We start from the raw sequence: 26,487 nt of genomic DNA on the forward strand, positions 1-26,487 counted from the left end.
AGGGAAGGGGTATTGAGCAAATTGTTAGGTCTGTGCATTAACATATCCCCGGTCTAGGGAGTCCCTGGGAGAGTACCGATATTCCCAGTGTTGGGGCTTCCTGGGAGAGTACCGATATTCCCAGTGTGGGGGCTTCCTGGGAGATACCAATATTCCCAGTGTGGGGGCTTCCTGGGAGAGTACCGATATTCCCAGTGTGGTGGCTTCCTGGGAGAGTACCGATATTCCCAGTGTGGGGGCTTCCTGGGAGAGTACCGGTATTCCCAGTGTGGGGGCTTCCTGGGAGAGTACGGATATTCCCAGTGTGGGGGCTTCCTGGGAGAGTACCGGTATTCCCAGTGTGGGGGCTTCCTGGGAGAGTACGGATATTCCCAGTGTGGGGGCTTCCTGGGAGAGTACCGATATTCCCAGTGTGGGGGCTTCCTGGGAGAGTACCGGTACTCACGGGGGGTGTATTAATATTCACGAGTGGAGAGGATTCCCCTGGGAGATTATTGATACCACAGGCGTCTCTGGGAGAATCAATACTTGCAGCAGATTTACCTCAAAAGAAAACGTTCAAACCACGGAGCCGTAAACAGTGAAATCTGATCTGACAGGCACAAGAATGAGGTCAGACGTCAGTGCAGTGCACAAACCTCATGCAGTGTTACTTGTAGTTTCAGCCACTTTAAGTAGTAGATATTGAGGAGTCAAAGATAGATACCTGAGTAATGGAACCTCGATAGGAAGGTGGTTCTGCAGAAACCTTGCTTGCTGGGCTGCTACGTGTTAGACCGGCTTCCTGCATATTTGCCATTGAACCACCTATAGGAAGAAGAGTAACAAAATGAGTCTCTCCTCACCTGGAGTTACTGCACTGTATAAATGGGCTATTTCAGTCAAACTATGATGCAAAGTGCTTTGCAGCACAGTGTAGCGTTGTTAAGTGTGTTTTAGAAATGCTTTGTTAAGCACCCAAGAGGAATACAATTTAAAAAGTAACATCAGCTGTTTACTCACTGGCTCCATGAACTGGTGAGTACAGCCACATTTAAAAGTCAGTGAATCACAGGACTGCAGCAACAGGTGCTGGCCATTCAGCCTGTCATCTCTGTGCTGACATTCTGAAAGAGATGTGCTTAGTTCCACATCTCCACTTGTTCTCCATAATCCTGAAGAATCTTCCAGTGTCTGTCAAAATCCCTTTTAAAATGATTTAATATTCACTCATTAATGCCACAGGGCAGCAAAACATGCAATTAACTGACAGTTTTGGGAGACCACAATTTTTAGCAGGATTCACAATTCAATATATTTACTTTGTAGCCCATTGGATAATGGATAATGATCCCAAATTAACCCAACACGAGGCTTGCATGAGGCAACCTACCTCCCCGGGAATGCGGGAACACCAGGATGTCACAAAGAGTGCATCTTCAAAGTATAGTTATACAATGGTCCTGGCACATGAGTATTTCTTATCACCATTATAAAGATTGTCCTTGCAGCTATTGCCATCCTGACAGAGAATTCAAAAGCAAATTCAAGCTTTGGCACCCTCTCCTGATACTGCAGCAGTTTTGAACTAACACATCCCTAATCCCAATTGTCCTCCGACTCCCAGCATCACCGTGACAATCTCATGGCAGCTCTGTAATTTGAAACGGAAGACAAAACACGTTTTTGCTACTGCGTCACACACAGGGACCTCCCAGAAATGATGTCACAGTTACTGTTTCACACAAATAATCCTAACTTTCCTTAAATATCAGTTTCAAACATGAACTTGTAATCAACGCAAGGTGAAGATCAACTCAGGGCAGTTTCTTTGTTTCTTCCTTCTGAGTCTGAACCATCAGGCAGAGTATTGATATGAACTAGAGAAATGCCGACTAATACAGCTAGAGTAAAATCCGGTCAGTGTAAGTGTCTCCACACATTTGAGTTACACCTGCAGACTTGCTGCACGCCCCATGTTGCCACTGCTCCTATTGGAAAGTTGCTGCATTCTCAGAAACAGGCATCTTGAAATCTCTTAATTTTCCTCTTACCTCTGACCACGTTTGTCTCATACGCAGCCCTGCAGAGCAGACCCTCCGGCTGTGGATTCTGGCTTCTGGGAGAGAGCTCCTCTTGTTTAATGTACGGTAATGGACCTGGAACATCAAAAACAAAGCTTATTATAAATACACAAACAGGTGTGAGTAATGGGTCATCTGAGCTCTATTTAAGAAAGGGGCTTCGGTGAGCTTTGTGCACAAGCAGTGGGAATGAACACTTCCTGAGTGAGACACATTCAGTATCGGGAATTGGAAACAGTCGGAATTCGGTGCAGAGTGGGAATAGATGCTTTTTGCCTTGTGAGAATGCAATAGTTATAGGAGATTCAGTTGTGAGGGGAAAAGATGGGAGTTTCTGTGACCACAAACGAGATTCCAGGATGGGATGTTGCCTCTCTGGTGCAGAGATCAAGGATACTCAGAGCGGGTACAGGACACTCTGGAGGGGGAGGGTGAACAGCCAGTGGCCGTGGTACACAGTAGTACAAACAACACAGGTAAGAAAAATGGAATGAGGTTCTAAAAGCAAAATATAGGGAGTTAGGAAGACAGTTGAGAACTCGGACCTCAAAGGTAGTGATCTCAGGATTACTTTGAGTGCCACGTGCTACTCAGAGTAGAAATAGCAGGAAGTATCAGATAAATACGTGGCTGAAAATATGGTGTGAGGGGGAGGGTTTCAGATTCCTGGGGCATTGGGACCGGTTCTGGGGGAGGTGGGACCTGTACAAACAGAACGGAATAGACCTGAGCACGACCGGGGCTGATGTCCTGGGGAGGGTTCAAACTAATATGGCAGGGGGGGTGGGAACCTATGCAAGGAGTCAGAGGAGGGGGAATCAAGGACAAAAACAAAAGACAGAAAGGGGAATAAGAAAAATAATAGGCAGAGAAGCCAAGGGCCAGATTCAAACAGGGCCACAGGGAAAAATACTGGGAGCGAGACAAGTAATGTTAAAATTACAAGCTTAAAGACTTTGTGTGTTAACGTGCGAAACATGTGCAATAAAACGAATGAAGAAATCATGCAAATGGATGCAAACAGGTATGATATAATCGTGATTACAGAGACATGGCTGCAGGGTGATCAGGGATGGAACATCCAGGAGTATTCAGTATTTAGGAAGGACAGACAAAAAGTTGCATTGCTAGTTAAAGAGGAAATTAACACAATAGTGAGGGAGGATATTAGCTCCGACAATGTGGAATCTGTGTGGGTCGAGCTGAGAAACAGCAAGGGGCAAAAAACATTAGTTGGTGTTGTATATAGACCCCCAAATTGCAGTGATATTGTTGGGAGTGGCATTAGACAGGAAATGAGAGATACATGTGAAAAAGGAACATCTGTATTTATGGGTGATTTTAATCTGCACATAGATTGTACAAATCAAATTAGTTACAATACAACAGAGGAGGAATTCCTGGAGTTTTCTGGACCAATACGTTGAGTAATCAGTGAGAGAACAGGCCATCCTAGACTGGGTGGTGTGAAATGAGAATAGAATCATTGACAATCTAGTTGTACGAGATCCCTTAGGGATGAGTGACTATAATATGATAGAATTTTTCATCAAGAATGACGAGGATCCTGAATCTTAATAAAGGACACTACGATGATATGAGGTGTGTGTTGGCCTTGATAGATTGGGGAATGTTACTTACAGGGATGACAGTGGGTGGCAATGGCAAACATTCAAGGAGCGCATGGGGGAACTGCAAAAACTGTTTATTGCTGTCTGGCGCAAAGGAAAATGGGAAAGGTGGTAAAATCATGGCTTACAAGGGAAATTAACGATAGTATTCAGTCCACGGAGGAAGCATATGGAATAGCCAAGAAAAATAGCAGGTCTGGGGATTGGGAACAGTTTAGAATTCAGCAAAGGAGGACCAAGGGATTGATTTTAAGAAAGGGAAGATAGAGTACGAGAGTAAGCTTGCAGGGAACATAGAAACTGACTGTAAAAGTTTCTATAGGTATGTGAAGAGAGAAAGACTGGTGAAGAGAAATAGGTCCCTCACAGTCAGAAACAGGAATTAAAAAAAAAATAATTTGTGGGATGTGGGCGTCGCTGGTTAGGCCAGCGATTTAGTGCCCATCCCTTGTTGCCCTTCATAAGTGAGTGGTGAGTGGTGGTGAGCTGCCTTCATGAACCCCTGCAGTCCCTGAGGTGCAGGCACATCCACTGTGCTGTTGGGGAGGGAATTCTATGATTTTGCCCCAGCGACAGTGAAGGAACGGCGATATATTTCCAAATCAGGGTGATGGGTGACTTGGAGAGGAACCTCCAGGTGGTGGGGTTCCCAGGTATCTGCTGCTCTTGTCCTTCTCGTGGGTTTGGAAGGTGCTGTCTAAGGAACCTTGGTGAATTAATGCAGTGCATCTTGTAGATGGTACACACGGCTGCCACTGTTAGTCAGTGGTGGAGGGAGTGAATGTTTGTGGGACAAAGAAATGGCTGAGCAACTAAATACATATTTGGGTTCTGTCTTCACAAATGAGGACACAAATAACATACCAGAAATGTTGGGGAAAGCAGAGTTTAGTGAGAGGCAGGAATTGAAGAAGATCAACGTTACAAAGAACAAAGAAAAGTACAGCACTGGAACAGGCCCTACGGCCCTCCAAGCCTGCGCCGACCATGCTGCCCGTCTAAACTAAAATCTTCTACACTTCCACGGTCTGTATCCCTCTATCCCCATCCTATTCATGTATTTGTCAAGATGCCCCTTAAATGTCACTATGTCCCTGCTTCCACCACCTCCTCCGGCAGCGAGTTCCAGGCACCCACTACCCTCTGTGTAAAAAAACTTGCCTTGTACATCTCCTCTAAACCTTACCCCTCGCACCTTAAACCTATGCCCCCAAGTAATTGACCCCTCTACCCTAGGAAAAAGTCTCTGACTATCCACTCTATGCCCCTCATAATTTTGTAGACTATTCTGTATTAGTAGAGAAATGGTGTTGGATAAGCTGATGGGACTGAAGGCTGATAAATTTAGATTTGGATTTGTCACGTGTGTCGAGGTACAGTGAAAAGTATAATTCTGCGTACAGTCCAGGCAGATCATTCCATACATGAAAAACATAGGACATACGATAAATACACAATGTAACAGACATCGGGTGAAGCATACAGAATATAGTGCTAACAACAGTAGGGAAGATGTGTGGAGAGGTCAGTTCAGTCCATAAGAGAGTCATTCAGGAGACTGGTAACAGCGGGGAAGAAGCTGTTTTTGAATCTGTTAGTGCTCAAGCTTTTATATCTGCTACCCGATGGAAGAGTTGAAAGAGAAGAGTAACCCAGGTGGGAGTAATCCTCAGGGCCTGAGAATCTGCATCCCAGAGTGCTTCAGGAGGTGGCTCGAGAAATAGTGGATACAATGCACATCCTCCCCGTGTGTGCGTGGGTTTCCTCCGGGTGCTCCGGTTTCCTCCCACAGTCCAAAGATGTGCAGGTTAGGTGGATTGGCCATGCTAAATTGCCCTTAGTGTCCCTTAGTGTTGGGTGGGGTTACTGGGTTATGGGGATAGGGTGGAGGTGTTAACCTTGGGTAGGGTGCTCTTTCCAAGAGCCGGTGCAGACTCGATGGGCCGAATGGCCTCCTTCTGCACTGTAAATTCTATGATCTATGATTGGTGGTCATGTTCCAGGATTCTATAAACTCTGGAACAGTCCCTGCAGATTGGACGGTGGCTAATGTAACCCCACTATTCAAAAAGGGAGGTCGAGAGAAACATTTCTAGAATCCATTACCAAAGATTTTATAGCACAGCACTTAGAAAACAGTGGCAGGATCAGACAGCGAGCATGGATTTATGATGGGAAATCAGACTTGACAAATATGCTGGAATTCTTCGAGGATGTAACTAGTAGAGTTGATGAGGGGGAGCCAGTGGATGTGGTATATTTGGACATTCAGAAGCTTTTGACAAAGTTCCCATAAGAGATTAGTGTGTAAAATCAAAGTGCGTGGGATTGGGGTAGTGTATTGAGATGGATAGAAAACTGGTTGGCAGATAGGAAACAAAGAGTAGGAATTAACGGGTCTTTTTCAAATGACTAGTCACTAGTGGGGTACCGCAGGGATCAGTGCTAGGGTCCCAGCTATTCACAATATATATTCATGATTTAGATGAGGGAACAAATTGTAATATCTCCAAATTTGCAGATGACACCAGGTATGTGTGGGAGGGTGAGCTGTGAGGAGGATGCAGAGATCCTTCAATGTGATTTGGACAAGTTGAGTGAGTGGGCAAATGAATGGCAGATACAGTATAATGTGGATAAATACAAGGTTATCCATTTTGGTTGAAAAAACGAGAAGGTCAGACTATTAGCTGAATGGCCATAAATTAGGAGAGAAGAATGTGCAACTCGACCTGGATGCCCTCGTACACCAGTCACTGAAGGTAAGCATGCAGCTGCAGCAGGTGGTAAAGAAGGCTAATGGTATGTTGGCCTTCATCGCGAGAGGATTTGAGTACAGGAGCAGGGATATATTTTTAAATAAATTATAAATTTAGACTACCCAATTATTTTTTTCCAATTAAGGGGCAATTTAGCGTGGCCAATCCACCTACACTGCACATCTTTGGGTTGTGGGGGTTAAACCCACGCAAACACAGGAAGAATGTGCAAACTCCACATGGACAGTGACCCAGAGCCGGGATCGAACCTGGGACCTCAGCGCCGTGAGGCAACAGTGCTAACCATGGCACCACTGTGCTGCCCTGGAGCAGGGATGTCTTGCTGCAATTATACAGGGCCTTGGTGAGGCCACGCCTGGAATAGTGTGTAGATCTGGTCTCCTTATCTGAGGAAGGATGTTCTTGCTATGGAGGGAGTGCAGAGAAGGTTTACCAGACTGATTCCTGGGATGGCAGTACTGACATACGAGGAGAGATTGACTAGGTTAGGATTGTATTCACTGGAGTTCAGAAGAATGAGGCGGGGGGTGGATCTCAAAGAGATTTATAAAATTCTAACAGGACTGGACAGGGTAGATGCAGGAAGGATGTTCCCGATGGTGGGTGTGTCCAGAACCAGGGGTCACAGTCTGAGGACTATTTAGGACAGAGATGAGGAGACATTTCTTCACCCAGAGAGTGGTTGGCCTGTGGAATTCGCTGCCACAGGAAGTTGTTGAGGCCAAAACATTGTATGTTTTCAGAAAGCAGTTAGATATAGCACTTAGAGTGACAGGGATCAAAGGATATGGGGGGAAAAGGAGGATCAGGCTGTTGAGTTGGATGATCAGCCATGATCATAATGAATGGGGGAGCAGGCTCAAAAGGCCAAATGCCTCTATTTTCTATGTGTCTATGTGCATGTCCCACGCCAAACAGTGATCCCTGTGAAGCTTCAAAATCTGGATGTTTGAGATAAGGCTGGCAGGGCAATGACAATCTCAATTTCCAGAGGCCTCAGTCAAGATGCAAGAGTCTAAAATTTACAATAGCATTCAGTACTTATGGAAACTTCAAACTAAACATTGCTTAAAAGGCAATAGCTTCTGAGAATGAACTCACTGAAAGGACCATTAATCAGTGAGTAACAGTGGGTGGTTTGAACGGATTATATATTGGTCACCAGCTCAGAGAGTGAGCCTGTCATAAAGCATAGTGAATGGATACTGGGATGGGACGAGTTCAGCCTGAGCGCTAGCCGGTTGATGTCCGCCGATTAAGGAGTATGGTGACATTTTTGTATATCGTTAAACTTCAATTAACAAATTTGTTATCTTTCATCAGCCGAGTAGTTGTTGAGCCTCATAGCTGTCACATTTAGTGATGGGGTAAATCGGGATTGCAGTCGCCTGCTCCTGGGATCGGAGAGGAAAGATCTGCCTTCGAAGCTAAAAAATATCTCTGCAGCAACAGTAAGAAAAAGCCCCTTTTTGCAAAATAAATCGCTTTGACCCAGAGACTTTGAAAAAGTGCAAACTCCACACAGTCACCCAAGGCCGGAATCAAATCAGAACCCCTGGCGCAGTGAGGCAGCAGTGCTAACCACTGTGCCACCCGAGTCCCTGGCACTGTGATGCAGCAGTGCTAACCACTGTGCCACCCGAGTCCCTGGCACTGTGATGCAGCAGTGCTAACCACTGTGCCACCCGAGTCCCTGGCACTGTGATGCAGCAGTGCTAACCACTGTGCCACCCGAGTCCCTGGCACTGTGATGCAGCAGTGCTAACCACTGTGCCACCCGAGTCCCTGGCACTGTGATGCAGCAGTGCTAACCACTGTGCCACCCGAGTCCCTGGCACTGTGATGCAGCGGTGCTAACCACTGTGCCACCCAGGTCCCTGATGTTGAGAGGCAGCAGTGCTATTTTTGTGAAGCTAGCAGGAGGCCTAACACAAAAAACTAGACATGACCACGTGCACCAACAATTGGGACTGGATGAGGATTCAAGAAAATTTGTAGCCATTACGATCCACAAGGGTTTATTTCAACACACCCAGTTACTCTTTTGAGTGTCTTTCAACGCACCCAAGAAGAGAATTTGGCAAACCTCGAAGAGGTGCTTAAGGGATTTAAAGAGGCAGGGGTGCGACTGAGAGACGTCTACCTTTCAGGTCCACGGGGTCATTTACCTTGGATTTAAGTCGAGGGCATGGGGCTACACCCTCTGGAAGAAAAAGTAAAAGCTATCACGGAAGCACCTGCAGCTAAGAACGTGTCTGAACTCGAATCTTCTTTGAGCTTGGTTAGTTACTACAGCCGGTTTATACCGATTCTCTCAACATTACTGACACCGTTTCATCTGCTTTCAAAGAAATATCAAAGTTAGTTTTGAAGCAAGCCACAAAAAGGCTTTTGAGAAAGTCAAACTTTCTTTACACCTTTCAGTCCCAAAGAGAGAATCCGAAAGTGTGATGCTTTGTTCTTTGGCATAGAGGCAGTGTTATGTGACAGGATGGAAGACAGTGTTGAGCGGTCTGACGCTTTTACATCACAAACATTAACTGATGCTGAGAGAAAATGCTCCCAAATTGAGAGGAGAGCCTCGCCATCAATTACTGGGTTAAAAAAACTCCACCAGTCTGCACGGGCATCAATTTATGATCATCACCAATCACAAGCCACTATTTGGGTGATTTTGCAAGGAAAGGCCTATCCCTTGCCAGAGCCCAGCGGTGGGCTTTACTTCCAGCGGCTTACACACGCAGACCAGGTACACAAATCTCGAACACAGATGCCCCAAGTCGATTTCCACTGCCTCAAACTGTATCACCACCCACAATACCACAAGGAATAGAGTTGGCCTTCAACGTCTTGAACACGCTGCCAGTATCATTGAAGCAAATTAGAAATTTGACTCAGAGAGACCCAGTCTGATCCAAAGTGAAGTATATGGACCTCCCCAGACAGCAATTCGACAGGTTGGACCAATTCAAACTCCCCAAAGACGAACTGAGCTGTGAGGACGGAATGTTGCTGTGGGGACCTGGAGTGCTGGGTTCCAGGCCCAGCAAGAGGGTTCCAGGCCCAGCAAGAGGGTCCCGGGCCCAGCAAGAGGGTCCCGGGTCCAGCAAGAGGGTCCCGGGTCCAGCAAGAGGGTCCCAGGCCCAGCAAGAGGGTCCCAGGCCCAGCAAGAGGGTCCCAGGCCCAGCAAGAGGGTCCCAGGCCCAGCAAGAGGGTCCCAGGCCCAGCAAGGGGGCTCCGGGCCCAGCAAGGGGGTCCCGGGCCCAGTAGGAGGGTCCCGGGTCCAGCAAGAGGATCCCAGGCCCAGCAAGGGGGCTCCGGGCCCAGCAGGAGGGCCCCGGGCCCAGCAGGAGGGTCCCGGGCCCAGCAGGAGGGCCCCGGGCCCAGCAGGAGGGCCCCGGGCCCAGCAGGAGGGCCCCGGGCCCAGCAGGAGGGCCCCGGGCCCAGCAGGAGGGCCCCGGGCCCAGTAGGAGGGTCCCGGGTCCAGCAAGGGGGTCCCGGGCCCAGTAGGAGGGTCCCGGGTCCAGCACGAGGGTCCCAGGTCCAGCAAGAGGGTCCCGGGCCCAGCAAGAGGGTCCCGGGCTCAGCAGGAGGGTCCCGGGCCCAGCAGGAGGGTCCCGGGCCCAGCAGGAGGGTCCCGGGCCCAGCAGGAGGGTCCCGGGCCCAGCAGGAGGGTCCCGGGCCCAGCAGGAGGGTCCCGGGCCCAGCAGGAGGGTCCCGGGCCCAGCAGGAGGGTCCCGGGCCCAGCAGGAGGGTCCCGGGCCCAGCAGGAGGGTCCCGGGCCCAGCAGGAGGGTCCCGGGCCCAGCAGGAGGGTCCCGGGCCCAGCAGGAGGGTCCCGAGCCCAGCAGGAGGGTCCCGAGCCCAGCAGGAGGGTCCCGAGCCCAGCAGGAGGGTCCCGGGTCCAGCAGGAGGGTCCCGGGTCCAGCAGGAGGGTCCCGGGTCCAGCAGGAGGGTCCCGGGTCCAGCAAGAGGGTCCCGGGTCCAGCAAGAGGGTCCCGGGTCCAGCTAGAGGGTCTCGGGCGCAGCAAGAGGGTCCCTGGCCCAGTAAGAGGGTCCCTGGCCCAGTAAGAGGGTCCCGGGCGCAGCAAGAGGGTCCCTGGCCCAGTAAGAGGGTTCCGGGCTCAGCAAGAGGGTTCCGGGCCCAGTAAGAGGGTCCCGGGCGCAGCAAGAGGGTCCCTGGCCCAGTAAGAGGGTTCCGGGCTCAGCAAGAGGGTTCCGGGCCCAGCAAGAGGAGTTACACTATGCTCACAAAGTCAGACCAAAATGAAAATACTCGTAGAAGTTGTGTGTGTCGCCCATGTATTGATAAGGATATCGCAAATCTTATCTGGAGTTGTGACCAATGCCAATCACAACAAACTGTTTCCTTCAGCTCACTTGCACCCATGGGAGTCAACAGGCCGACCCTTTGAACGGTTACATGTGAATTCCGCAGGTCTTTTTATGGGCATTATGTTTTTAATATGGATGCCCATTGCAAGTGGCTCGCTATTCATGAAATGACAGCAACAATAGAAAAACTACGACAAACCTCCGCTACGCACGGCTGCCAGAAATTTATGTCTCTGGTAAAGACACTACCTTTACAGGGGCAGAGTTTAAGCATTTGATGCAAAGTAATGGAATAAAGTCACCCAGCCTTGAATGGCTCGGCAGAACGAGCTATCCAGACATTCAAGTCAGCGATGAAGAAACAGCCGGCAACATTCTTAGCTTGCTACGTTCCTCCTAACGTACAGAACGACACCGCACGTTACGAGAGCAGTACCCACCACAGCTACTAACGGGGAAGCGCCTGCAGACCAGACTTGACCTAGTGTTCCCTAATTTAGCAGGGAAGGTGGATGCGAAACAAGCTACACAAAAGATATATCACAACTCTGTTAGGTGATGGGTCCTTTGAGGTGAATGACTTAGTATTCATCTGGAACTTTAAGGCCGGCCATGCGTGGGTCCCTGGAAAGATCATAACGAAAACTGGCCCCGTGTCCTATCTGGTTGACTTCCAAGGAAGAACAATAAGGAAACATGTCGACCACAAGGAAGAGAGAAACTAACACAATACAAGCAGAGCAGGCTGTACCAGCAGCACCTCCAGTGTTCCTCCACTAGTGCCAAGTTCAGTGGAAGCAGTTATTCCAGAGGAAAGGCACCCATGTTGTTCCAACAGGAACTGGAGCAAGCGTCTGCACTAATGCACCCCCTGAAATATACAAACCACCCGACTGCTGCTCAAGACATCATTACCTCAACAGAGACAGAGCCGGCCAGAGAGCTACAGCGTTCTCAGAGAATTCGGAAGTCTCCTGGTAGTCTGAAATTTTGAGTGACTGTACTGTGATTTTCAATATTATTGTCAATAGTTGTTCATAAATAGATCTTTAAAGGGGAGTGAGATGTGGTAGCGCAACTCAACTCGCAGAGCGGCAGAGTGCGAGTCCAAACTCGCGGTATGGATGTTGAGCGCTGGCCAGCCAATGTCGAGGTGCAGGGTGCCATTATTAACTTTTGCATATAGTTAAACTTCAATAAACAAGTGAGTTAACTTTCACATGCCCAGTAGTTGTTGAGCCTCACTGCTATTTCAGACTGATAACAGTAGTGACTGAGGATTGGGTTGAAATAAGTTGCACTATATAAAGGATATTATGGAATCAGACTGCAGAAACGGGCCCATGTCAGTGTTTACACTTTACAAAATGTATTCCCACTTTTCCATTAAACCACTTCTTGTGGCAGCAAGTTCCACATTCTCACCGCTTTCTGGGGAAAGAATATTAAATAATTGGGCCGCACGACAGCACAGTTGCTTTACAGCTCCACGGTGCCCGGCTTGAGTCACTGTCTGTGCGGAGTGTGCACGTTCTCCTCGTGTCTGCGTGGGTTTCCTCCCAAAGATGTGCAGGTTGGGTGGATTGGCCATGCTAAATTGCCCTTAGTGTCCAAAAAGGTTAGGTGGGGTTACTGGGTTACGGGGATAGGGTGGAGGTGTGGGCTGAAGTGGGTGCTCTTTCCAAGGGCCGGTGCAGACTCTATGGACTGAATGGCCTCCTTCTGCACTATAAATTCTATGATCTATGAAACACGAAGAGTACAGACAGGGTTACAATCTTGCACCAAAGCAGCTTCTGTCAAGTAAGAGTTAATCCCATGCAGCCTTGACATTCATAGCTCTTCCAAATTCTGGGCCACTGCCAGTAACTGAAATGAATGCAAAATTAACAGACAAAAGAAAAGTAAAGGTCTCACCAGGTTTTGCAGGTTCCTGTTGCCGTGGCAGCCCAAGAGAGATGGAACCCACTGTGTTTTTCACAGTTTCTTGGCTGTAAGATACTTGGCTGTGAGGGGGTAGATATGTACCAGACGTTACCTGAAATGGGAAGGGAAAATTATTCTCTGCAAATGTTTATATTTGCCTCGTCTTTCAAATTTGCACTTCAGTCTGACTATTCTTTAGAAGTTTAATTTCAATAATAACTCAAGACTGTCAAACTTAACTTGCCCCTCCAGCCTTAATGAACTGTTCCAGTTACAGCACAAGTTGACCATTCTATTCTTAACAATAATCCACTCAATCACAGACATGGTTTATTGAAGGCTCATAGAAGATCAGGAAAGGTAACATCACTTCATTTTGATTTTAGGATCTGAATTTCTGAGAATTTGGGTTCTGTAACAGTGCTGACACTCATCAGTTTCCAACAATGCACTTTGCTAAGAGGCAGCTGAAGTCTGAGACAGCTGGTAAACTTAATCTGCATCGATTTGGTGCTGCCTTTCTGGTGCATGGCAAAGCTCACTGACAGCGGCATTCATGTGCTTCACCTCTTTTGCTGCTTATCTCTGCAGATCACACAATAACTACTTTGGAGTTAGTTTCAGCCTTGGTAAAGTGCACTGAGCTGAGTTAGGTTGGCACACACCCACTACTGGCACAGGCTGTTAATGTGTACCCAGAAAATAACCACAGCACATGGCACCATGCAGGCACTGGGGCCTTCCTATGAAAAATTGTTTGCCCTTCCAGCAGCCTCAGCAAGCTTACCACCCGACAACCTCCTGACAATCCATTAGGGCTTCTTTACTAGTTTGGCTTGTTTGCACTTACGTGCCTCACTGAGATACACAAAGCACCAACAGAAACACAAACACATTTACAGAAATCAAAGGAAGTAATTGGAGGATCCATACCTGTAAGCGACTCTGGCAGATCGCTGCTCCCATGTACTGCTGTAATCAACGTAAACACATTGACATGTGGCTGCAGACTCCTATTCATTAACCCACATAGCTTGCAATTTAATTAAATTATTTTCATAAATACAGTATTAGTTGAGTTATTAGAAAGTTATCACAATCTATCATAATTCACAGAGTCAGTATGAAGAGTGGGGCTCAATGGGAAACAGATTCATGCATTTAATCTCGGGGACCAAAAACAACATTTAACCTTTTCAGAAACTGCAAAGGATACGAGCCACAACATTCTACTCGGGTTCAGCCTGTACTCCAGTCCTGGAGCAAGGCCTCCAAGTAATCTGCACATGTAACTACATAAACCACGGCCGGTTTCACATACAAGTGGACGGCATTGACCCTTGCATCACTGCTCCAACATTCAAGGCAGGCTCCCTGTCTCTCTGCTGCACTAACCTGCAGAAAGACTGAGAGCTGAACTCAGTCTCTAATACTCTTCTTGATTCTGGTCTAACAACTAGCAATTGTTTTTGTGAAAACGATAGTGCTGCCATGTATCATGTGCTGACAAAATAAGATGTCACTTACTGATACCTAAACTCCACTGAGGCAGTTATGAAGTGGCTGAAAGGAGCAAAATGGACAGCACATTCAGCAGAATTGCTGATCCAGTGCAGTGTGCAGCAATCTACACTGCCTCATACTGAACAGCTCTCCCCATCTTCAACTGATTACAATCTATGCTGGAGACAGACAGAATTCACTCCAACTTTACCCTGCAGGTTGAGCAGTCCAGACGCTGGGTTCAGAGAGCCTGTGGTGACTCAGACTCTGGAGCAGCTTCATGCTTTAACCCAGCAGCCAGTTACAATGACTCATCAGATTCTGGCGGCCTCACAAAAGCATGGAGAAAAAAGGAAAATTTATCTCACGACTCAGTCAGCCAAACATGCAAGGTAGAAAGTCAAAGTCGTGCAGACATCTGAGCTTAGCTCACACCCAGAGGAGATTGAAGCTCATGAGGATAGAAAGAAACCTCAAGGAAATATAGGGGAACCCAGATATTCTTAATGTGCCCAGTGAGATGGTACACCTCAGACAAGTTTGAACCAAAGATGAACAGGACGATTTATATTATAGAAGCGAATAAGACAAACAAATCATTTGGCTTCTAAACAAGTGACAGATTTACTGAAGTCTATTTGTAAAATAGGGAGTTGTTTCCCACAAGCAGCTGGATGTCTTGATAGGTAGTAGATGTTACACGCGCACGTATACACCAAGGAAGGCCACAGACAGAGGCCTGGGGATCTAGCCATAAATATGAAAATGTCAATTAGGTCGAGGAACTTGGGGGAGGAATGGCGTTGTGGTATTGTCACCGGACCAACAATCCGGAGACCCAGGGAAACACTGAAATGAAATGAAAATCGCTTATTGTCACAAGTAGGCTTCAAATGAAGTTACTGTGAAAAGCCCCTAGTCTCCACATTCCGGCACCTGTTCAGGAAGGCTGGTACGGGAATTGAACCGTGCTGCTGGCCTGACTTGGTCTGCTTTCAAAGCAAGCAATTTAGCCGAGTGAGCTAAACCAGCCCCTGGGTTCAAATCCCACCATGGCAGAGGGTGGAATTTCAACTCAATAACACAAATCTGGAATTAAAAGTCTAATGATGACCATGAAACCACTGTCGATTGTCGGAATACCCCATCTGGTTCACTAATGTCCTTTAGGGAAGGAAATCTGCCGTCCTTACCCGGTCTGGCCTAACGTGACTCCAGACCCACAGCAATGTGGTTTACTCATAAATAGCCTCTGAAATGAACGAGCAAGCCACTCATTTCAAGGGCACTTAGAGATGGGCAATAAATGCTGGCTCAGCCTGCGACGGCCACATCCCATGAATGAATTACAGGAAACTAACTCCATAGGGCACATTGGGCTGCTTTAGGTGGATTGATCTTGGTTACTAAGCCTCAGGCAATCTTTAACAATGTCCTGACGGATTATTCAGTGGAAAAATCAGACTATATCAGGCAGCAAATATTTAAATTCCACAATTCCAGGATCTAACATTCATGTTTGTCCCATACACTCCAGGCAAAATATCATGTCCAGGAAAGAACAGGCCACAGTATACAGTTGGCTATTAAGAATCTGCTAGGTTCTGTGCAAGAACACTACACATTCACTGCCTTGATTGTTTTAGATATACAATACTGAGGGTGTCTCCATGGAATCTACCTAGAAGTGAAACTGTGCTGTCTGTGATTGCTGCTTACTTGTGAGATAGAGCCTCCCATGTTGAATGATGGTTTCTCAGTAGACAGCGGTGGTTTTGTTGAAGGGATGAGGGGAGGAGGCGAGGGAATGTTGGAAGGTCTAGCTGGTCTGGTAATCACCAGTTTTCCTCCCTCAGATGTGGGGTGCATCACTTGATGTGGAGCAGGCTGGAGAACTGCAAGGCAAGATGACAAGGACAATCGGTCAATTGCATTTCCTGAACCAAATCTGGATAACCACTGTCTTTGTAAATTACAGGTAATGTCCTTGGAAAGTCAAAATCTAAATCTGCATTGACTTGTTCTGCTGTCTTTGCTTTCTCCTTTTTTGACTCACTTCCTACTTTTTCAACCTGATTCTCCCTGCCGTCTGAACTTTGATCGCAAACCGACTTTGTAATCTATGAAGCAAGTAAAGAAACTTCCATCTACATAGCATCGTTCACAACTTTAGCTGGATACTAAGCACTTCAGATGCTGCAGTAATTTGAAATGCTGGGAATGAGAAACAAGGCAGCCAATTAGTGCACATCAGGATCCCTCAAACAGTAATGTGATAATGAACAGATAATTATTTTTTGCTATGTTGCTTGAAGTATAGATGGCAGCCAGTGCACTGGAACAGCTCGTTGGCTCTACTTCAAACAGTGCTGTGGGCTCATTTATATCCAGCCGAGACGGTTTAAAATCTAATTTCAAGGCAGCACCTCCAACAATGCAGGTTGCCTCAGTGTTGCAATGGGATTGCCAGCCTAGATGATGCACTCAAGTCTCTGGGTGGGAGTTGAAACAAAGAGCTTTGACTCAGGGACTCTTGGACCATGGTGAACATCATCCTCAATACTTGCGTGCCTTGAGAAAGCTGGCGACATTATCTAACATACCACTAATACCAGTTGTGTACTCTTGAGCACTGAAGAGCACACAGTAGCATGGTGGTTAGCATCAATGCTTCACAGCTCCAGGGTCCCAGGTTCGATTCCCGGCTTGGGTCACTGTCTGTGCGGAGTCTGCACGTTCGCCCCGTGTGTGCATGGGTTTCCTCCGGGTGCTCCGGTTCCCTCCCACAGTCCAAAGATGTGTGGGTTAGGTGGATTGGCCTTGATAAATTGCCCTCAGTGTCCAAAAAACGTTAAGTGGGGGTTACTGGGTTATGGGGATAGGGTAGATACGTGGGCTTCAGTAGTGTGATCTCTAAAAAGGCTGGTGCAGACTCGATGGGCCGAATGGCCTCCTTCTGCTCTGTAAATTCTATGAAAGGGGCAAGTCATGAAGCAGATGTGAATGTCTCTAACCTGGACACACAGGGCGGGATTCTCTGGCAGCGTCCACCCCAAGTCAATGACGTTACATGGTCCACATCCTGCCCGTGGCCATCTTAGAACATAGAACAGTACAGCACAGAACAGGCCCTTCAGCCCTCGATGTTGTGCCGAGCAATGATCACCCTATTTAAACCCACGTAACCCGTATCCCAACAATCCCCCCATTAACCTTACACTACGGGCAATTTAGCATGGCCAATCCACCTAACCTGCACATCTTTGGACTGTGGGAGGAAACCGGAGCACCCGGAGGAAACCCACGCACACACGGGGAGGACGTGCAGACTCCACACAGACAGTGACCCAGCCGGGAATCGAACCTGGGACCCTGGAGCTGTGAAGCATTGATGCTAACCACCATGCTACCGTGAGGCCTCTTGCCACGGGTGAGGTGGAAGAATCTGGTTCTAAAGGCAACATTTTGTGGAAACTATTTTGCCATTTACTGTGATAGTTTGAGAAGCAGGAATAGGCTACTTTGCTCCTCAAGCCTGCTCCATCATTCAATAACATTATGGTTCATCTCCTATTGCAGCTCCATCTTCCACTTAAATGTGACCTTCTAAACATGATCATTGTATTTTATTTCTAATGATGCAGACATTCAACTAGAGGCATAAGGTAAATCAAAAGAGTGGTTAATTGTGGCTCACTACCTGGTGGAACACTGTATCGCAAAGTATTCATCTCTGGTTGCGGGGAAAGTTTACAGGATTCCCTTGGGGACAGCCTGTAAGGTGATGAGGATCTGGCTCCCGCTGACTGTGATTCCTGCTCCATCACACGCCGAGCCTCATGATACGGCATGTAAGCAAATGGTTTACCTGCAGGAGACAGATTAACAGATATTCTACAATTATTAACACTCAGCATTACCACCATCAGTCACATAGATCTACACTTTCTACTTCCATTTTGTTAGTAAGGATTATACTAGTAATGTTACATGGACCCCCAGGGTCCATGTGGACCCCGGTTGAGAACCACTGGATTATAGGAAGGTGCACATGCAGCAGGGGGCTGGGCAGATGAGGCGGTCAGGCAGACTGAGGGGTGAGGAGGACCAGGCATGGAGAAGATGCCAGGTTCTGTACTGGCTGTCGAATCACAGGGCAGTCTCAATGATCTTTTTGCAGGGGGTGGACATCATCCAAGGCTCTTGAAAGAAGTGAGATATTTCATGCATTGGTTTTAATTTTCCAAAATTATCTAGAATCAGGGACAGTTCCATTCGATTGGAAAATTGCAAATGTTACTCCTTCATTCAAAAAGGGAGGGAGACAGAAAGCATGAACTTACACGCTAGTTAGTTTAACATCTGCCATGGGGAAAATGTTGCAAACTATTATTAAATATGTTAAAGCAGGGCTTTTAAAGCAATCAGGCAGAGTCAACATAAAGTTTTGTGAAGAAAAATCATGTTCAACAAACTTATTCGAGTACTTCGAAGGAGTGCAAGCACTGTAATAAAGGGGAACCAGTGAATGTACTGTCCTGAGATTTCCAGAAGGCACCTGATAAAGTGCCACATCAAAGGTTATTGCAGAAAATAAAAGCTCAACTGTAGAGGATAACATATTGGCATGGGTAGAAGATCGGCGAGTTAACAGGAAACAAGAGTTGGTAGAATTAGATGGTTTTCTGGTTGGCAGGATGTATTGAGTGTCGTGCCACAGGGCTGGCCCCCAACTCTTTACAATTTATAGAAATACCATGGAGGAAGGGACCAAAGGTATGACTGTGAAATTTGCTGACGACACAAAGATAGATCGGAAAGTAAATTGTGAAGAGGACAAAAGGAGGCTACAAAGGGACATAGAAGGTTAAGTGAGTGGACAAAGATCTGGCAAATGGAGTATAATATGGACAAATGTGAAAAGGTTCATTTTGGCAGAACGGATAAAAAATAAACTTATTATCAAGATTGCAGAGTTCTGAGATGCAGAGGGATCTGGGTGTCCTAGTGCAAGAATCACAAAAAGCTAGGAAGCAAGTACAGCAAGTAATTAGTAAGCAAATAGAATGTTGTCACCTATTGTGACAGGAATGGATTACACTTCAGTTGGACAGGGCATCGGCAAGAACGCATCTGGAGTACTGTGTACAGTATTGGACTCCTTATTCAAGGAAAGATGTAAATGTAGATCAGAGAGGGTGTACTAGACTAATACCAGGAATGGGAAGATTGTGAGGAACGGTTGGACAGGTTAGGCTTGTATCCACTGGAGTTTAGAAGAGCGAAAGGCGACTTAATAATAAGTATCTTTATTAGTGTCACAAGTAGGCTTACACTAACACTACAATGAAGTTACTGTGAAAATCCCCTAGCCGCCACATTCCGGCGCCTGTTCGGGTACACAGAGGGAGAATTCAGAATGTCCAATTCACCTAACAGCACGTCTTTCAGGACTTGTGGGAGGAAACCCAAACAGACACAGGGAGAATGTGCAGACTCCTTGCAGATAGTGGCACAAACCGGGAATCGAACCTGGGACCCTGGAGCTGTGAAGCAACAGTGCTAACCACTGTGTTACCGTGCCGCCCATGACTTGACTAAAACCTTAAAAATCCTGAGGGGTCGTCAGACGGTCAATGTGGAGAGGATGTTCCCTCTTGTGGGTGGACCTACAATGAATGGGGGGTGGGGTGGGAGATCACTGTTTAAAGAAAAGGTGTGGCTCATTTAACACAGGCGAGGCGAATCTTTTTCTCTCAGATTGTCGTGAGTCTTTGGAAGTATCTTTCTCAAACACTGGTGGAGGCAGAGTATTTGAACATTTTTAAGGCACAGCTGGGTAGAGCTTGCTTAACAAGGAAGTGAAAGGCTATCGGGGGTATACAGGAGTGTGGGGATGAGGTTACAATAAGACCAGCAATGATCTTTCTGAATGGCAGAATAGGCTCAAGTGACCTCCTCCTGCACCAGATTTGTATGTTTGTATGTTTTATCTCCTGATTTGTATGTTGGATCTCCTGATTTGTATGTTGGATCTCCTGATTTGTATGTTGGATTTCCTGATTTGTATGTTTGCATGTTGGATCTCCTGATTTGTATATTGGATCTCCTGATTTGTATGTTGGATCTCCTGATTTGTATGTTGGATCTCCTGATTTGTATGTTGGATCTCCTGATTTGTATGTTGGATCTCCTGATTTGTATGTTGGATCTCCTGATTTGTATGTTGGATCTCCTGATTTGTATGTTGGATCTCCTGATTTGTATGTTGTATCTCCCGATTTGTATGTTTGTATGTTGATCTCCTGGTTTGTATGTTGGACCTCCTGATTTGTATGTTTGATCTCGATTGTATGTTGGATCTCCTGATTTGTATGTTTGTATGTTGGATCTCCTGATTTGTATGTTTGATCTCGATTGTATGTTGGATCTCCTGATTTGTATGTTGGATCTCCTGATTTGTATGTTGGATCTCCTGATTTGTATGTTGGATCTCCTGATTTGTATGTTGGATCTCCTGATTTGTATGTTGGATCTCCTGATTTGTATGTTGGATCTCCTGGTTTGTATGTTGGATCTCCTGATTTGTATGTTGGATCTCCTGATTTGTATGTTGGATCTCCTGATTTGTATGTTGGATCTCCTGATTTGTATGTTGGATCTCCTGATTTGTATGTTGGATCTCCTGATTTGTATGTTGGATCTCCTGATTTGTATGTTTTATCTCCTGATTTGTATGTTGGATCTCCTGATTTGTATGTTGGATCTCCTGATTTGTATGTTTTATCTCCTGATTTGTATGTTGGATCTCCTGATTTGTATGTTGGATTTCCTGATTTGTATGTTGATCTCCTGATTTGTATGTTGGATCTCCTGATTTGTATGTTTTATCTCCTGATTTGTATGTTTTATCTCCTGATTTGTATGTTGGATCTCCTGCAAAAAGCATTTTGCAATAAAAGGCAAATGATGCAAAAACCTGTTGTGCTGCCCAAAGACTGTGGATGATTGCATATCTAGCAATTAAATGGACATTGAATTGAGAAAGATCCATTACTGTGGCCTCCGTGGAGAAATTTAAATGGCAATTTCATTTGATTTTTGATCACTTTACACGAGAATGAAACACAAAAACACTCCGGCACAGAGAACATTGCCCTACACGGATATGGGCCGAGTTCTATTTATGACATTGTATTACATCAGCAATGCTACCATAAATGTAGGCAATGTAGCGGTGAAACTGCACACTGTCGTCTCAGTTTACACATCCAGTTGGGTATCCCTTCACTCTAAACTGCACAGGGCTAAGCATTTTAATACTGCACATCAGCTCAATGCTAAACCATTCACTCACTAATCTACATGCTTCTGTGATACGGATTCCAGACCCTGCAATGTTCTGAAATCTCTTGTCCTATAAACCAGTGCAGCACTCAGATATTAAGTACCTTGCCCAAGGAACTGAGAAATTTAAAACAAAATACAGAAAATACACAGGATAAATAAAGGCAGCCACCTCTGGGGCCTGCCATGTGTTTCTATCGTACCTACCAGGTACTTTAAACAAAGGGAATTTTTGTGCCCATGCACTTGTGATTTCATATTTATCCGGTCTAGGACTGGCCTGAGGACTGGGGCCCATGCAGACTGCATCATGCTACCAGCTCACCAACATTCACAGCAATGAGCTGCTCAGCAAAAAATACTGACCATTAAACCTGAGAGAAAATACATTTACTGAGTAATCACCACCTCATGCCCAAGTCAGGATGGTTTTTATTTATAGGTAAACTTTGAAATAATAGATAGGAATGATGTCTTAGTCATGCTGATGCTCTTTAGAGGTTATTTTTGACTCATCAATAATGATGTCAGACAGATGATCTGATAACATAGTGATAGCCATGGGGTAAAGGGAATGGATCGGCAGATCATGTGCATAGATCTTTGAAGGTGGCAAGACCCACAGAGAAAGTAATTTGCAAAGCACATTGGATCTTAGGCTTCCTAAATAGCAATACTAAGTAAAAAAAATGAGCAAAGCTGTGTTGAAAATGTATGAAGCTCTGTTTGGCCTCAACTAGAATGTTGCATCCGGGTTTGTCATCTCACATTAGGAAAGATGTGAGTCCTTGAGAGGGTTTAGTTTTATGTAATTTTTCACGGGTGTGAGCATCACTGGCAAGGCCAGCATTTATTGCTCATCCCTAACTGCCCTCGAGATGGTGGTGATGGGCTGCCTTCTTGAACTGCTGCAGTCCATGTGGTGTGGGGACACCTATAGTGCTGGTAGAAAGTGAGTTCCAGGGATTTTACTGTATTTAAATAATAAGCGGTAGCAAGAAGTGGGGTGGAGTTTATTCGGATCAAAGAGGGTGATATATAGTTAGGGACGTGGGCAAGGTTAGAATATTTAATAAGCACTTCATATTGGCATTTACTAAACTTCTGGTAAGAGCGGAGATGGTAGAGATAATGGATGGACATGGGGATTTTCACAGTAACTTCATTGCAGTGTTAATGTAAGCCTACTTGTGACAATACTAAAGATTATTATTATTAAGGAGTAAAAATTGAGAGGTAGAGTGTACTGGAAAGTGGGCTATGCTTATAGGTTGCTCGGTCCGCCTGCCTTCAACCCCAGGCTGCTGAAGAAAATGCAGGTGGAAATAGCGGAAGGGTTTGCCATCATCTTTTAATCTTGGAGGTGCTGGAGGGACACCAGAGGATTGAAAAGTGGGAATTGATGAGACCTTTGTTCAAGAAAGGATGTGAAGACATTCCTAGCAACTACAGACCAGGCAGGTTAACAACAGTGAGATGCAAGATGGGTTGTGGGGGTGAGACCCACACAGACAAGGGGAGAATGTGCAAACTCCACACACACAGTGACCCGGGTCCTCAGCACCGAGAGGCAGCAGTGCTAACCACTGCGCCACCATGCCGCACACCCCCATCCCTCCAATTTACACAATTTTACTATTTATATGCCTACAGAAAAATATTAGATACCCTTTTATGTCTGTTGCCAGGCACCTCTAATACTCTCATGTTCCTTCTTTTATTTACTTTTTTAATTTCCCTCTGAACCTTCAATATTCAGTTTGTTCTTGGTTGCATTATCCACCTAACACCTGTCGTCAGTACAATAATTTTTATTCTTCATCCTATCTCTCTCACTTTTGTCATCCAAGGGTCCGTGACATTGCCATTCCTACCTTCATGGGAATACAATTCGACTGTTCCCAAACACTCTCTTTAACGGCAGCTCATTGGTCAGTTAGTTTTGCCCGCAACGCCTTGCTTCCAATTGATCTGGGACAGATCATTCTTATCCCATAGAAGTTGGCTTTCCCCCAGTTAACTTTTCTTACTTTAGGTTGTTCTTTGTCCTTTTCCATAGACAGCCTAAACTTTATAATGACTGTCCCCTACATCATAGAACACCATCTATACATGTAGACAGAGTCGCATTTAAAAAAAAACATTTACTGTGTCCAATTTTTTCCCCCTCCAATTAAGATGCAATTTAGCGTGGCCAATCCACCTACCCTGCACATCTTTGGGCTGTGGGGGTGAAACCCACGCAAACACGGGGAGAATGTGCAAACTCCACATGGACAGTGACTCAGAGCCGGGATCGAACCTAGGACCTCGGCGCCATGAGGCAACAGGGCTAACCCACTGCGCCACCGTGCTGCCCTAGAGTCGCATTTCATGAGCACTTCACCAGATCTCTCAAATATCATCGAGTGCTTCAGAGACACAGTTAACCTTTTTTTGAGATGCATTGACTGGTATGTATCCAAGTGAGTTCGCCAGTATAGCAAGACCCCACAAACAGTAAGGGAATTATTAGTTTATTTGTTTTGGGTATAGTGAAAAGGACTGTCTCGGAGTGCACGGGAAGAGCCCTTACCCTTCTCTGAACAGTGTAATGAGTTCAGAAAGTCAGATAGAACCTCACATGACTACCACATGAAATGAAAATCGCTTATTGTCACGAGTAGGCTTCAATGAAGTTACTGTGAAAAGCCCCTAGTCGCCACATTCCGGCGCCTGTTTAGGGAGGCTGGTACGGGAATTGAACCGTGCTGCTGGCCTGCCTTGGTCTGCTTTAAAAGCCAGCGATTTAGCCCAGTGTGCTGAATCATAGAATAACGTAGAACAGAAGATAATTTGGCCCACTGTGCCAAAGGGCAGCATTTCCAATAACAACACACATTATATGCAAAGAAAGCCTATTCATGTTCAGAATTTGTATTTTTTGAGTGAGATCATGTTGTTTACAGAGCAGTGGAAGAATGTGTATTGGACAGGCTGGCAATGCCGCAGAGATGCCCGACGGGCAGATGAAATTGACTGGACCACTTAATATTATTTGGATTGTACTTTTTGTTTGACAGATTCTTGGAAACATTCTCCAGAAATGTTGCGACAAATGAGTACCAACACTTTCTGCTTTAAGGCTTTGTGGGTAACGTGTAATTTCTGCTTACTTGGTTTCCAGGAAATGCTGGTGTAATGTTAACCTCTGGTCTTTATCTGTGTCAAGGGTAAGCAGCTTGTGGACTGTCAATAAGCCCCAAGGTATCATTATGCACACAGCTGGAAGGTAGCCCAGTGAGCAACGTAAATAAAGGCCAACTTCAAAGAACAAACCATTTGACAGGAAAAGCCAGTAAATACTTTCTAGATTGATATTTATTTATATAGAAAATTAGATAAAAATAATTTTCTAACATGCTGAAATGAGTGATTTCAGGTGAATCTCATTAAACAATACCTCAGATTAACAATCCTTCCCTGTGTCTGCGTGGGTCTCACCCCCACAACCCAAAGATGTACAGGGTAGGTGAATTGGCCACGCTAAATTGCCCCTTAATTGGAAACATTTAAAAAAAAGATTCACAATCTTTCCAACTCCATTAATATGGGTTCATGGGGAAATACTTAAAATAAATGTTTTATGTTGTTGGAACAAACGTATGTAATTGGATGGAAGAGCCGGTTGATGTACAGATAGAGTAGGTTACTGAGCTCTGCCCCATAGACTCAGTGTTCATGGTCAAAAACACTGTCTGCAGCATCCTGTTAAAGTTCTTCACCCACATCAGGACACAATAGGCATCATTTTAACTACAGAAACTCAAAGGAATTGTGTTCCATACCCCTGCATCTGCCTAATCATGTTTCATACAAGACCCTTAATGGACATGACACAAAAAGGAGATGGGGAAAAAATATATAACCAACTATTGGCAACAACCTTCACTCTTGTCCAGGAGCAATATTACAGGGTTACTGTGACCATGTCTGCTCCAGCACAGAGTACAGGAGAGTATCATGCAGAGGTGAATATCATCTCAAAATAATTGGTTTATAAGTGATGATAATTTTGATGGTCTGGTTTTTAATGATATGACTTGAGCAGTGAACTAAAGTGGTATTGTTCAAACACAAATCTGGCATCAATTATGGCACCCTCAACAGAGTAGTTGCTAAAACATCGTGTCTGCGTGGGTTTCCTCCCACTAGTCCCGAAAGACGTGCTGTTAGGTAACTTGGACATTCTGAATTCTCCCTCTGTGTACCTGAACAGGCGCCGGAATGTGGCGACTAGGGGCTTTTCACAGTAACTTCATTGCAGTGTTAACGTAAGCCCACTTGTGACAATAATAAAGATTATTATTATTAAGAATGCATTTGTACTTTTTGTTTGACCTGAGCCAGCGACTCATACCTTCTTTGTCTAAGATCGCACAGCTCTTGCCACTGATACTGGGACTGGCAGAATTTCTGCGCTCAGCTTCAAAATGTTCTTGCCTCTGTCGCATCTGCTCCTCTTGCAGTGCAGAATCATGCATGGCTTTGATGTGCCGCTGGAATAGAGCTAGGCCACTCACAGGAGCATTGGTATGAACATAGGGAGCAGCCATCTAATGGAGAGAAAACACTGATCAAAGTTGGCAGTTTGAGGTCGGCCTTGGTAAACACACATCAATCAATCTCTAACTGCATTGAAGAGCAACAGAGGAAGCTCCACAGTTGAAGCAATATTACACTGGGAGAAAGCACACAAGCCTAATGAAGTATGGTTGATATTATTTCACTCTCCAGGTTACATCGCAGGAAGGTGCTGGAACATTAATAACAGGCTTACTGTCATCAATTGGCAGAACTGAGGTGTGCGTAACGTTAATTAGGGCACTTAATGATGCCCCACGGCCTTCACTCTGGAAGAGAC

General features: G+C 45.8%; 1 protein-coding gene across 4 annotated transcripts in view; it reads right to left on the minus strand.

Moving 5' to 3' along the window:
* ncor1 (nuclear receptor corepressor 1) overlaps positions 1 to 26,487 on the minus strand; it is a 356,231-nt gene that overhangs the window by 93,785 nt on the left and 235,959 nt on the right. For all 4 annotated transcript variants that reach the window (XM_038814799.1, XM_038814800.1, XM_038814801.1 and 1 more), the window contains 7 exons: positions 25,984 to 26,179; positions 17,938 to 18,105; positions 15,957 to 16,132; positions 13,668 to 13,706; positions 12,726 to 12,846; positions 2,034 to 2,138; positions 707 to 807 (listed from right to left, as the gene is read on the minus strand). In XM_038814799.1, coding sequence (XP_038670727.1) covers positions 707 to 807; positions 2,034 to 2,138; positions 12,726 to 12,846; positions 13,668 to 13,706; positions 15,957 to 16,132; positions 17,938 to 18,105; positions 25,984 to 26,179 — 906 coding nt within the window. The remainder of the gene's footprint in view (positions 1 to 706; positions 808 to 2,033; positions 2,139 to 12,725; positions 12,847 to 13,667; positions 13,707 to 15,956; positions 16,133 to 17,937; positions 18,106 to 25,983; positions 26,180 to 26,487) is intronic.

This window comes from Scyliorhinus canicula, chromosome 12, assembly GCF_902713615.1.
Source record: "Scyliorhinus canicula chromosome 12, sScyCan1.1, whole genome shotgun sequence".
NCBI classification, from domain to species: Eukaryota; Metazoa; Chordata; class Chondrichthyes; order Carcharhiniformes; family Scyliorhinidae; genus Scyliorhinus; species Scyliorhinus canicula.